This window comes from Syngnathus floridae, chromosome 4 (genome assembly GCF_059516105.1).
Source record: "Syngnathus floridae isolate MCC-2025c chromosome 4, RoL_Sflo_1.0, whole genome shotgun sequence".
Taxonomy (NCBI): Eukaryota; Metazoa; Chordata; class Actinopteri; order Syngnathiformes; family Syngnathidae; genus Syngnathus; species Syngnathus floridae.
In genome coordinates, this window is record NC_142416.1 from 20386847 (window position 1) to 20400962 (window position 14116).

A 14116-nucleotide genomic window follows, 5' to 3' on the forward strand; every position below is an offset into this window, starting at 1 on the left:
GAGCTTGACAAGGATGCGCCAATGAACACGGCCGCCCCAATATCAAGTTCGACAACTGGCTTTGTCGTTCATATTTAATGTTCATTCTGCTTACAATATGTACTTTGTACGATACATCCATTGTAACATTTTTGCGCGGTATCCAGTGTGAGTCAGGCCCGGAAGGCGGCGTTAACCTTGCGCAGGCTCTTGGAATAATAATAATAATAAAAATCAGCGTCAAATAGGTCAGTGGGGCGCGCTGCTGAGGGCCTATGTCTGTCTTAAAATCTTTTAAATAGTATAAAAATAGTATCCAATCAGGAAAGAGAAGCAGCAGAGAAGCGTGGCTACAGCGACCAAATCAAAATTAAAAATGTGTGTGTGTGTGTGTGTGTGTGTGTGTGTGTGTGGGAGGATGAGCTGTGACGTTAGGACACGAGCTTGACGTAGGAGGACGGGATGAAGCCCTCCTCCCCGTTGGCCCGGACGACCCGCATCCACCCGTCGCCTTTGTCCTCCTCCATGATGGTCAGAAGCTCGCCGTCTGTCACCGAGATGGTGCCCTCGCTGTTGCCTGCGTGGAAATAAAAATGAAAAGCCTGACTTCATTTCACCTTAAATTGCACCAACGTAACCGTTGGATGGTTTTTACAATAATAAAGAAAATCAAAAAAGGCCAACCTTCAAAGGTGTACAAAGCCGTGCACTGGCCACAGTCTTCAAAGTCATCGTCAAACTCGGTGTAAATGTTGTGTTGGTTTTCAGACGGCTCCGCCCTGCGAACGGACACGTTAGCAATTTGCGGACCCAAACGACGACTGCTCACTGACGCAGATGAATGGAAAAGAAAATGAAAACAAAAATGCTTGAGAGACCTAAGAAGCAAAATCATGTTTATTATAATAATAGCACAAATGTTTCCGTCTTTGTAAAGAAAACAAGTCAAAATCAAATCCATAATGGAAAGTATTTCAAGTTTGATGCTTACGGTTTTTCCGTGAGGTGGTGGTGGTTGTTGATGGCACTGACGCATTCGTCTCCTCCCACTGCCTCCGACAACCAAGTCTGCAAAAAAAAAAAAAATAGGAGGCGGCTCTTGGCAGGAAGGCGAATTTGGAGTCGCACAGCTTGTACTTCGTATTTGGCGAGCTCGCCGCGCAGGTATCCGATGTTCTGCGCCGTCTCGGAGATCTGCGGCTCCAGAATGGACGGGTTGCCCATGTCGGGGTTCTGCTCGTACACACCTTTCATCTTCTCCAGGGCCTCGCTGGCGCCGCGGCGCACGAACACATTCACGTTTGAAAACGCAACAACGTGCAATTTATTTCTTCATTTATTTTTTTCATTCTAATTTTTATCACTTCAATTTATTTGTTGATTAATTTATTTTTCCCAACAAAATAGAATCATTTTTTTGCCCCCCATTTTGATAAAAATTTTTTAGACCACGTGAAGAAATTATTTGAACGAAATGCTCTCACCTGGTCTCCAGCGTCATGTGAAGTTTTTTGGACACGTCGTCGATCTTGGCCAGCAGCATCTTCTTTCTTTGCTCGGGAGGAAGGTGAGAGAAGTCCTCTGCCGGCGGCGGCTACACACACACACGCACGCACGGCAGAATGATTATCCATGTCAAGCACGCAAGATGGATGCTGACCACCAGCAGGATTCCAAACAAAAGCCACAATCATTTTTTTTTCCTTCTGTGAGGTCACAAATCTGCAACAATTATTTTCAAATTTGCTTCATTTTTACCTTTATTATTTGTCATTATTTTGTCATTTCTTTATGATATCATGACGTGAATATTTTAAAAGCAACAATGTTAAGAAAGATCCCCGGCCACTCGATTAGGTACGCCTGCACAAACAAAATACAACATCTCAAATCAACTTCATTTATTTTCCCTTTTTTTTGGTCTTGTGGTACCAAACTGTCTGCCTCGCAACAAGAGATGTTCCTAATAATTTGTCCCAAGGAGCTGGCCAAAGTATTAGGAACAGCTTGTTTTTTTTTTAAACGCAGGCGTCCCCCAACATTGCGGCCGTGCCGTTGTGACATCACAGAATCAAACGTTGTCATTGAGAAGAAAGGGAAAGGAAAAGAGCAGCTTCCAGCACCGGACGACCCAAACACAAGGAGTTACCAGGTGCTTCTCGGCATGCGACGACGTCTGGACGGTGACAGAGAATCAGATGCAACAACACATAAACAACTGCAAAAGTGCTGCTGGCGTGCTAGCATGCGTGCGTGTGGAGGAAACAAGTCAGTGCGGGAATTAGACGGGCCCCTCCCCGGGGGGCCGGCCGAGGAATGCGCGCTCTCGTTTACGACCGCGCTCACTCGGCAGCATTCTTTACCGTGTGACTGTGTGTGTGTGTGTGTGTGAGTGTGTGTTGACCTTGTGCTTCCTGCTGAAGGGCCAAAGTTTGCCGCGAACTTTCGGCAGGTTGAGGCTGGAGTCGGAGCCGGCCGCTTTGATTCCCTGCGTGTAGTCCTCAAAGTCCAAGTCGCCGGGGCGCTCGAAGCCCGACTTGTGCTGCTCCACCAACAGAAGCGAGTCCTGACCAACACATGTTGGACAATCAAACAACAGAGCATCAACACACAAAACCGTTGCGTGCGTGTGTGCGACTAGCCTGCTTTTCGTCCACTTTTGCTCCGGCCGCCGAGATTCCGTCGAGACATTTGGAGATGATGGGCTGCACCTTCTTCTCCAAGTCTGAGAACTGGCAGTATCCTTCCGCCAGACGCCGAATCCGGCGCTCATCGAGGTCCTGTAGCTTCTACACACACACACACGCACATTGTCAGCTGGTGCGTGATGAGTCCCAACAGTGTCATTAAAGTCCATCCATCCATCCATTTTCTGAACCGCTTAGTCCCCACGGGGGTCGCGGGCGTGCTGGAGCCTATCCCAGCCATCATCTGGCAGTAGGCGGGGGACACCCTGAACCGGTTGCCAGCCAATCGCAGGGCACACAGAGACAAACAACCATTTGCACTCGCACTCACACCTAGGGACAATTTGGAGTCTCCAATTGGCCTACCAAGCACGTTTTTTGGGATGTGGGAGGAAACCGGAGTGCCCGGAGAAAACCCACGCGGGCTCGGGGAGAACATGCAAACTCCGCACAGGGAGGGCCGGAGGTGGAATCGAACCCGCACCCTCCTAACTGTGAGGCGGACGTGCTACCCAGTGCGCCACCGAGCCACCGTCATTAAAGTCAACCCCCAAATTTTCTGTTCTATTGTATTTGTAGAGCATATTTTTTTATCTCAGGGGGCGGCCATTTTGCCAATGAAAATTAAATGGATGGATGGATGGCTGGATGGATGGCTGGAAAAATGGATGGATGGATGGATGGATGGATGGATGGATGGATGGATGGATGGATGGATGGATGGATGGATGGATGGATGGATGGATGGATGGATGGATGGATGACATCACAGTTGTCAGGTCTGAGGTCACAACCAATCGCTGTGATGTCATTTTCAGTGGACAGCAAGAGGCAAAATGGCTGCCCCCCCCCCCCAAGCTGGAGGCGGCTCTTGCGTAAATGCTCTCCAAGCCGCTGCTGATAATCTCACATTGAATATCTGCGGGATCTCCGAGTAGTAAAAGTATTTCTGCTCCTTGTTGAACTTCTGCAGCTGCGCCGCGTAGTCGCTGCGGCATTCCTCCGCCGTGTGCGTGCGGGCGTGTGCGTGCTGCCTGGCCTTCCAGGGACGAAAAGGACAACCATGTCAGCGCGTGTGTGTGTGTGTGTGTCTGTGTGTGTGTGTGAGAGAGTTTACTTTGTCTACGTCTATCTTGACGGCGTTGGGGTCGCTCTCGATTTTCTCGACCTGTTGCGTGGCTTTATCAGCTTCTCCCCATTCCTTGGCGAAGCGCTTCTTTGTCTACGCACGAACACACACACGTCATTGATGATGTCATCATAAGCGGGACGCACGGAACACGTGGCTCGACACGAAGACGCAAAGTTGCCGCGAGCACACAAACGCAGCACCTGACAAAAGTGGCGTCAAACACACAAGGTGAAGATGCAACACGAGGTGACGTACACTTTCCAGCAGCTTGAAGCTGCTCTCCAGGTTCTGTTGGGCTTTCTTGGCGTCAGAAAGGTGCTGTGAAGGAAACACACGCTGATGCGTTCAGGGACAACCGTGGCTCAGCGTGCGGGGCGGCAGTGGCGGCGGGTCGTCACCGCTTTGCGGTCTTGCTTGAGGTCCTGCAGGAACTTGGTGAGCTCCACGCAGATGCTGGTCATCATGTTCTCGGCGATCAGCTCCCGCTGGCCCGCGTAGTCGTTCATCTCGTTCAAGATCTCTTGCAAGGCCGCGTGGTTGCTGAATCTGAGCGGGACAAAAGCGCACAATATCAACATACAAGAAGACAACTTGACCACAATAAAAACACACAACATCACACAATCTGGAACTCCAAGCACACGATACTCACTCACAACAGAACAAAAACACACAACCAGCAACTTGACACACACAAGCTAAAGATGAATACACAAATACACATAGTTGTGTTGTGACCTGCAGTCCTGCTCATCTTTGCTTCCTCTCTTGGCATACTTCTTGGACAGATTCCTACGACACACGGCGCACTCGGTGTTACACAACGACACACGACAGACACACAAGGCGAGCGGCGCGCACCTGAGCTGCTTGGCGTAGCTCTGCTCGATCTCCGTACGCTCCTTGACAAACTTGATGTAGCGCTCCACCAGCTCCAAGCCCGACTGAGTATGCTTGTCGATCACGTCGTTCTGGTCCTGACGTCACACGCATCAGACGTGTTTGCGTTTTGTGTTGCTTGTGAGTTACATGCGCATATTTGTCGCGTGCGTGAGTTGCGTAAGTTTGTTGTGTTGCTTGAGTGAGTGCGACGGCCATCGCGGGACAGACACGATGACGTAGCCGAGTTGGAATTTCGGCACAGTGAGTAAGACAAAGACTCCACCTAAGTGATGTCAAGGCCAATTGGGGAAGGGGGAGGAAGGGAGGGAGGGAGGGAATTTGGGAGCGCTTGCAAAGGGCAGGAAGGGGAGGGGGGGGCAATGGAGAGGAAAGCAGGTCGAGGGGTGAGCGAGTCAGCTGAGCCCCAACCAGATGGCTCCAACTGATAACGCCCTGAAGTCGTCACGCCGATGCCGGGATCTGCGCCGAGGCCCGAACCAGTCCGACTCGTCCCGCCTCCCCTCGCGCCCGTCGACGACACGTGATCCAAATCTCAGCCGGCCAGAACGAGAACCGGAACGTAAGTGATCAAAATTAAAAAGTGCTAAAACTATCGTGACTGATTTTTTTCATTCTGTATGAAATAAGCCCCCCCAAAACGCAACGTAATGACAATATTGTGTTTATCACTGCAACGTCGTCATTTCTGGCGTTCCACAGGGTTCCGTTCTTAGCACTTTGTTGATCTTTTATCTACTTATCTCCACAACTGTATCAACTGACATATTTTGAATGAAACTCTCTAAGTAAGTAACGCACGAATGAAACTAACCACGAGAGCTAACCCTAACCAATCAAACAATGACGGCAATAACAACAAACAAACTAAAGATGAGTTAATTAACATACAAATCAATGGACGAAAGCACAAGCGACCCAAGAACCAAACGTCATTGTACTAAAAACGACCAACTGGTGAAGTCGTGTAATAATCAATAGAATTGATCTGGGACATATAAGCAAGAGGTGTTCATCCGTGGGACAAAACCCACATCGTACACACACCACAACAACGACAACAACAAAGTGTGGACGCGTCCGGTAGCGGACGAGCGGACTTCCTGTCACGCGTGAAAAACAACCAGGTGAAGAAGTGTACACCTTTAAGGGAGAACAGCAGAAGGTATGCGAGAGGGATTGCGAAACACGCTTGCACACACACATTATTACACACCCAAGACTCAAAGCGGGCCTAAAAGCCACAAGTTGTCGTCAAAGATGTGAAACTCACCCACAAATCGGTGCCCCAGTCCATGTCTGCACCTCTCGCACGTCTCTCAAGCTGGAATTCTCCTGGAAGGGTCTGGAGGAAGTCCACGCCTTCTCCCTGCACAAAATAAAGCCTACTTTTTTTTTTAACCTTGCTTCTCCTGAAACTGGTTTGCGTCCTGAGAGAGAGAGAGAGAACAAGAGAGAGAGAGAATATGGGAGGAGCACAGCAAGCTAAGTTAGTCTTAAAGTAGTAGCAGCAGTTTACACAATTCCAGAAAAGCAAATAAAAGGTTACAAATGAAATGGGAATGAAAGACCACATCTTCATGAAATGTGTATGAAGGTAATCAGACATGGGCAAGCAACACACACTAACAAATGACTTGACCATTCGAATAAAAGTCAATCAGACTGTATTGCGCAACACACCCAAGGTAGCTGCCAGCTGATCAGCAAGCTCCGCAGGAACCCGATTAACATCGGGTGGTGAGCAAGCAAAGTAACTCAAGAACAAACAAGCTTAGAAATTGTAATGGAAGAGTGAAGGAGTCAACAACCAAACACTCAACTGAATTTTGTAACTTTTTTTTTAAATGTCAAAATCTTTCCAAAATTGTGAAAAGAAAACTTTGCATCTTCAAAATTTACACCGATCTGTGCTCATTTGATCCAACTCAAAATTTTTTTTTTGGTGTCCCACAGGGTTCTTTTCCCCGCGCCCTTACGTTTATCATTTATTTTCGTAAAGACAACGTCAATTGCCTCCAACTCAAATCAACTTACTAACCTAAGCATGAAGGAGTCAAATAAAATAGCTACTTGACACAGTGACTCGAGATAATAATAGCAACATTAAAAAAAAAACATTTCCCGAATCAGTAATTAGCCATAATAGGCACACTCTAATGAGCCAATACAAAAACTGGTGGTAGAATAAAAATAAGAATGGTGACTTTTAATTGACCCTTTGATCTGACAAGTTAATCTGGTTCTATTAGGAGGGAATGTCGATTTAAACACAATCATAACAAAGCAGTGATTTCAGACGAGCACACAACTTTGCTAATTTAAAACTAAAACACAATGAAAAGGATATTGAGCAGCACGGCGCATGCAGACAGACAAAAATTACTCAAAGTAATGTGGCTTTAATCCTCTGCGAAAAGTGACATTTGTAGCAAAGCGTTTCTTCCTTGGTGTCTGCATGAAGGCATTATACTGCCCCCTAGCGGCCAACTCATTCCCTTCCCACGGGACGGGAGTCACAAGGAATTAATCAAGTTCATTCTTTACGTTACATTTTGCTCATTTTCATTCATTTCAATGGAAAAAGAGGATATGAGATACAAATGAGGTTATGGAACAAATTCAACTGACCTTACAACACTGCTGCTATCGTGCAGCTCTGCTTACCTTTTGGCGTTGACACAAGAGTGGTTGCTTTGTCCAAGACAGGCAAGCGCTCCAGAAACACACCTATTTGCATATGAACATTAAAAACATCCAATTTTCCATCAAACTTACACATTTGTACCCTTTGGAATTGTTTTACACAAACACGTTCCTAAAACAGAATATGGAGCCAATATTTTCTTTTGAAGCATTCAAATTTGCTTGATTTTAAAAATCATGGGGAGAGATGATACCACATCACACTTATATTGTCCTGGAAGTTTGACCTTGTTGCCATGGGAACGCGGCCAGCCATCACTCCCTGCTCCTTTTCATCATTGTGATGGGGGGGGGGGGGGGTCAACGCTTGTCACCATGGAAACCTCTGCTAATAAATGATGGTACTCTTGAAAAACACGGTGTCAGAAAGTAGGACACAGAGACAGAGTACAAGAAAAAAAAAAAGGGAACGAGAAGGAGAGACAGACGGGCGGAAATTGTAACCAAAATGTATGAGGGGGCTCAGATCAACAAGGTTGGATGGATCGGGAAATTGATAATAAAGATGGATAGGTCAATAACAGATGGAAGATTGGCAATGTGAGAGGACAGATGTCTCGGAAAAATAAACCCCGGAACATATCTTGTAATGCTGTTTCTGAACCGCTAGAGGGCAATGTTGCAGTTCTTCCACCGAGGTGTCTCGCGCTCTCTCCATCCCAGTCTTACTTGCCCTTCAGCATCCGATTGAGATGCCCGCCCCAACTGATGATTACCAGATCGATCTTCTTACCTTCTTTCCCACAAGCCTGCATCCTCTCCTACTTATGTTCTTCAGGATCTTACCCGTCAAACGCAACCCAGCCACGAGGACAAAGGCAGACACGAGAAAGGACGACAGACTAGAATGACATCTTAGAAGAAGGAAGGATAGAAAAGGAATGGAGACAAGTGGAAGGGAGGATGAGGAAGTCATGAATGGAAGGCGCAAAGGAAAGGATTGGTGACTATAAATAAAAGATGAGAAAGAAGGGATGAGAAAGGAGGAGACAAGAAACACACACGCATGCTCTAAATTAGGAGTCACCAACTCAGGCCGGGTTGGCGCCCTTGAGGATCGGACTGGGTGACCCCTGCTTTAAATCATGTGCGCACAAAAATAAACCTGTGTGTGTGTGTGTGCGGATGGATACATGTGTGCATGTGTGTGTATGGAACAAGTTCAGGCAGGGAAACGTGTGCTCTTCCTGACCCAACGCCCATTTCCTGTGTGTCCTACTGAGATACAATATGGCTACGCACGCACACACACACACAAAAGCTTGGAAGGGGGGGGGGAATCAATTCAAGAAACCCATTTGGCAATTGTATTGTTGTGATGAGGAACTCCTGTTATTCTAAGATTGTAAAAAAATCCTCGCAAATTAACGCCTACGATGAACGGTAACAATTACAACCCGCTAGCTCGTTGGCTATGGCTAATTCTAATGAGCCAGGCATGGAGTTTGTTTGATTTTTATTGAAGGAAAAGAAACATGCCAACCCGACACATCCGGCGCAAACTGGACACGGCGTCCGTGAGTCCTCTCCAGACCCGTCTAACGAGGTCTAACCGTCGGTGCGTATGACGTGAAAGAGCGTGACGTTGTAGAGCACCTGGTGTCCGTTGTTCCAGGTGTAGAGCGCCCTCTCTCGAGGATTGTAGTCCATCATGCTGATGTGCGAGTAGAGGTTGTGGAACGGCACGTCCGTGTACTCGTAGGTGGACGTGTTGGTGTTATAGGCAAAGTGGACCTTGGCCCCGGCCAGGTGCGAGTTGGTGACGTAAAGGACGCCGCAGATCATGAAGGCCTCGCCGGCGCTGCGTTTCGGGAAGCCCGTGGACCAGCTTCGGAGAACGTCCAGGGAGCGGGGACACAATCGGCTCACCTGAGCAGAGAGGAGACGAAGTAAGAATTGCGTCGAGGAGGCTAACGGATCATTTGGACGTACCACGATGTTGCCGGCGTTGGGTATGGACGTGTACACGGCCCACAGGCCCGTCTCGTCGGCCATGAGGTCGATGTCGGAGGACCCGCCCCAGCTGTACGGGAAGGTGTTGTTGTAGCCGGCTCCGCTAAGGCTACGCTGTAGCAGCACGCTGCGAGAGCGGAAGTGGTATTGCACCTGCGACATGAACGCAAACAAATGAGCAGTATTATTTGAGGGGGGGGCGGGGGCACTTGAAGCATTTGTGGTTTTGGCCTACCAGGATGTTGCTCTGGTGTTTGTTGTAGTAGAGCGAGCCGTTGTATACAACGTGGCCCGTGCCGGCCCAGGCGTGCGGCAGCAGGTGCTGCACGAAGTTCTGGCCCTTGCTGAAGTCGGCCATGGTGCGATACTCCAGCACGCGCCGGCCGCGGTAGAAGCCGTCCATGGACCACACCTAAAGCACAAGTGCGACTGGGGCAATAGTTCAAAACTTTCTTTGCAGAGAAAAAAAGATGAGTCTTATCTAAAAAAAAATTAACATTAGGCACTTTGAAAAGTAATTTATATAAATATATACATATATATATATAATAATTAAGAATTATAAAGATATCATATATAGTTTCCGCATCCATCAGGGACCTCAGTTTGACGACCTCTTGTTGAAATAATGAAGCACACCAAGCAGAGACAAATGAAAAACATTTGGATAAAGCGCTGGTCACGTGACCGTCTTTTAACACCTGCTTCACTTGGGACTCACCCTGCTGTCGGAGCTGGGAATCATGGCGTCGGTCATCCAGGAGCCGAAGCGGGACCCCGACGCCCGCACGGTGACGGGACCGTTGACGGCTGTCAAGCGACCGCAACCTGCCCGGCCGCCCACATTATTTTTTAGGAATCAAGGCAATTCTTGCGATGCCCGCGAGTCGGCGAGTGTGTTACCGAGCTTGTTCATACAGCTGTGCAGTCTGGTCTCCAGCAGCAGGACCCTCCTCTGAAGCTCCTCGTAGTCGTACGCGCCCACCTCCTCCTGGATGGCCGTCAGCAGCGCCGACAGGTTGAGCAGGCGGCCTCGCAAGGCGGCCAACGTCTCCAGGTCGGAGCGGTACTGCTCCGCCGTGGACAGGAGGGGCTGAAGCTGGCTCACTTGACCTTTCAGCTCCTGAACCAACACAACAAGCAGACTGGCTCAGAAGACGAGGCCTGTTTTTAGGAGGTGGGAAAGAGCCGTCGAGCGAGAAATTGCGGCGCCCCAAAAGTCCCATCTGCTCGACACGGGCTAATCCCTGAGGACTCTCAGTTGCGTAACCAGCTTGCTTTATTTTTCATGACTACACGGAGGAGTTTCCAAGTGAGGCTGAATCGAGGCCACCCGGATCGGGGAGGAGATGTTGGGGAGGGGGCAGGGTCTCTGCCGAGTTAGGGGTTTCGTTTGTTTGCCTTCATTTCTTTGGAGGGAGCGCTTTCATTGTCAACTCGGCTTTTTGGGCACTGGAAAAAACAAATGTGATGATGCCTCCTGTCCTAAAAAAAAAATCAAGCGCTTCCTCAGCTTTGGCAACATCAATAATACAATTTGCCATTCCTCCCCGCTGGACTCTTGTTTTCCTTTCTGCCACGCGGTGCTCTCAATCTTCTACCGAGTGCAGCGATGCGAGTGTCGGCTTCCACACGCAACTTCACCCCCCCCCCCCCTCCCGACGTGTGCGTACCTGCAGACCCTTGGAAGTGAGCGTGCGGGGGCTGCTGGCGTACGAGTGCAGACGTCCGTCCACGCCCCGCAGCAGCGGCTCAGACTCGCGGAAGTGTCGCAGGTCCCTGGAGGTCCGCAGGTGGACCCCATCCACGGACTGACTCACGTTCTGCACCTGAACCACAACATGGGGAATCAGTTGTGTGCGATTGTGTTCATGTGGTTTGTGTGTATTTTCATGAGTGTGTTTATTTCCGTGCGTGTGTCAATCTACGTGTTTATTTGCACGCTTGTGCATTTTTTGTGTGTGACGCTTTAGTTTATGTGTTCATGTTTAACGAGTGTATTTTAGAGTGTTGGCTTGTGCATGCAGCCAATTTGTGTGTGCGTGTGGGTGGGGTTGTTTGTTTGTGTTTCCCGCTGGCCTCCCGAGCAAGTGTTGGAGCAGGAAGTGTGCATGTGTGTGTGATTTAGGCCAAATGCTGCTTTTTTTTGTTTCTACATTCTAAAGTTGATTTTGTTGTGTGCAACATTGCATCCAAACGCGCGCACCTGTTGAGTCAGCAGGCTGAGTTGGCGACTGCGATGGTCTCGCTTGCAGAGGTTCCGGGCAGGAGCGACCACGGCGCACACGCAGCGGCCATCCGGGTCCGACGCGGTGCTGTACACCTGCCAAGCCTCCTCCGAGCCCGGATACAAACCCTGCGCATGCACGCACACACACACACGCCAACTGGAAACGGCAATCCTCCATCTTCTTTTTTTTATGACTCCATAAATCAGACTACTGTGGGCTTTTTGCCTTATTTTGTACCAAGGCAGATACAAAAGCGTGAATCTCGGGCTAAATGAAAGGAAGCGCTCCCCCGCGTTTCCCGACAGGAGATTTGGCGGGAAAGCGGCCATGGCGCTTCTTGTCGGCCAACTGGCGCTTTCAAAGAAATCCATTTTCTCTGAAGAAGCCACAATTTTGGAAGAAACACACGCCCACAGATAGTGCAGCGATTGGCTCGTTGGTTGGTTTCCGATTCGTAACCCTAACAGAAGAACACGGGTCGTTATCAAAATGACAATTAGCAACGGCGAGGAGCCTCGCTCAGCCTCTGACATCACAACACACACACCAACCTGCTCCTGCTTGTGTTGTTGACATCAACATTGGCGGGCTTTGCCGAGGTTTGTTGTTGCTACGGTAACAAACGGCCCAGAGGCCAGTCAGCCTTCCCAGAGAGAAAATATCACCTCTGGTAGTACGCAGGGAGCCAGATGTGTGTGTGTGTGTGTTGTGAAATTCAGTACATCCATTCCACTACTTTACAATGACGTTTGGGACAAGATGGAAGGGCCCAGACATTGCAAAAAAAAGAAAATAAGAAAAATAAATTGGATGGATTCATCTTATTCCGAAAATATTCTCCAACATACCGTCGGGGCACAACAAATATTTTTACCTTGGGTTCACCTTTAAGATTTTCCCCGTGGGGGTAATGGTGAGATAAATTCAGTAGGCATTTGTTGTTTGGCCAAAATGCTTCTCGTTATAATCTCAATAATGAAGTGAAAGAATAGCAAGTCAGCGCTGGTTTCGACCGGGCTTGACACAAAATCCTTGGCTGGTCCAAAACAAACAAAATTGGAGCCCCGAAGATTAATCGACCGAGCGATTTAATCAGCCAATATTAGCTTCTTTGAATCTTTAAGATTTTTAAAACTCATTAACATATAAAACAGATAATTACACTCAAAAACATTTTTTTTGTTGCAGTTTTACATCATAGAACTAAACAAATACTAAGGGACAAGCATTGTAAAGAAGTAAGCGTTAATACTATTTTGATTATTCATTACATTTTTTTTTTTTTAATCATTCGGTCAATCTATCAATGATCAGAATTTTATTCTGCCATTAAAAATGAAGACTAGTCTCCAGTGTTGCAACATTATTAGCGGGTGTACCTAATGTTTGGACCTGCTGGTCTTGTTGAAAATTTCATGAACTTTTGGAATGTGTGACATCACCTGACGAGTGCGTGTAATATTAAATACGTACGCTGACGACGCGTTGGTGCGTGCCGTCGGGGGAGACGGCGACGGCGGTCCCGTTGAGTCCCACCAGCGAGGGCAGCGTCTGGGACATCCAGTTGGTGACCATGGCCATGGTGCTCAGCACGGCGCCGATCTTCAGCATGGGCACGCTCATCTTCTCTCTCACACACACACATGCACACAGCAGCTCCCAATTAAACTGTTGTCATGGGGGAAAAAAGAAAGAAGAGGAGCGCTCAGCAGCTCGCCAACATGACGTCTCCCCCGACGATGTGCAATCCTGTCGTGGCCATGTGAGGATGCTCCCAAGATTCTGTGAGACGCTCTTCTCTCGATCCAATCCCTCCTCCTTCTCCTCCTCCTCCAACCTGGGATGACGTCAAAAAAGCGGATTGAAAAAAAAGCATGTCCTCTTTTTCCTTTCTCTCCCCTTTGTCCTTGTCCTCCTTTGCGTCCACTGCAGTCCGCCTCCTCGCTCTGCTTCCTGTCCACGTATTGATTGATTGCCTGTGCGAGAGCGAGCGAGAGAATGATGCTGCAAATTGATCAGCATCCTTGCTGCTCTGTGGCCTGATGCTGTTTGTGGTGCGGGTTTTCCCAAGTGCAACACTGCCACCTAGTGGACTGTCAAAATGGGCACTTGATTTCCCCCTTAAGAAGAGGAGGAAAAAAAAACTGATTGCCTCCTGCTTCCGCTCTGAGCTGCCATTTAAAATGGCGCCTTTGACAGGTGATGTATAATGTATGGCTGAAAATGGGCTTCGAGCAGTCCAGAGCGACTTGTTGTGTTCACTCGAGTGTGTCGCCCGCCCGCTCGCTCGGCGGCCTGCAGATGTGCTTCAGACGTCATGAAAGATGAATGAAGAGTCTACGGTGAATGCAAATCAACTAGCGGCTGTCTTACCGTAATTCTGCAGGTAGGAATAAAATAGGAGGCAGCAATCATGGCAGAGACAGCTGCTCCTCACCTCGCCAACGGGATGGAGGTGGATGAACTGCCCACCGGCCACCGGCGCTGCAAGTAAACTCGTCAAATATTAAGAAAGGTTACACCATCGT

The 14116-nt window shown here is 48.6% G+C and overlaps 2 protein-coding genes across 3 annotated transcripts; both read right to left on the bottom strand.

Moving 5' to 3' along the window:
- Positions 1–60: 60 nt before the first annotated feature.
- trip10b (thyroid hormone receptor interactor 10b) lies at positions 61–6337 on the bottom strand. The gene is made up of 15 exons (XM_088372697.1): positions 5972–6337; positions 4660–4775; positions 4537–4590; positions 4197–4344; positions 4054–4116; positions 3784–3888; positions 3577–3705; positions 2622–2768; positions 2384–2545; positions 2129–2155; positions 1464–1573; positions 1117–1249; positions 971–1047; positions 664–758; positions 61–556 (listed from the first exon to the last, which is right to left on the bottom strand). The coding sequence occupies exons 1-15, from the start codon at positions 6305–6307 to the stop codon at positions 411–413; spliced, it is 1848 nt and encodes a 615-aa protein (XP_088228823.1). The 5' UTR covers positions 6308–6337; the 3' UTR covers positions 61–410.
- A 2510-nt stretch (positions 6338–8847) lies between these two features.
- On the bottom strand, positions 8848–14056 carry LOC148399889 (noelin-2-like). Of its 2 annotated transcripts, XM_088372949.1 has the most exons (8): positions 13062–14056; positions 11564–11713; positions 11031–11186; positions 10261–10480; positions 10079–10185; positions 9593–9769; positions 9337–9510; positions 8848–9273 (listed from the first exon to the last, which is right to left on the bottom strand). In XM_088372949.1, exons 1-8 carry the CDS (start codon positions 13209–13211, stop codon positions 8953–8955), a joined length of 1455 nt encoding a protein of 484 aa, XP_088229075.1. In that variant the 5' UTR covers positions 13212–14056; the 3' UTR covers positions 8848–8952. The 2 variants fall into 2 exon arrangements, with proteins under 2 accessions (XP_088229075.1, XP_088229073.1); XM_088372947.1 differs by lacking the exon at positions 13062–14056 and having other exon boundaries at positions 11564–13045.
- Between the last annotated feature and the right edge of the window lie 60 nt (positions 14057–14116).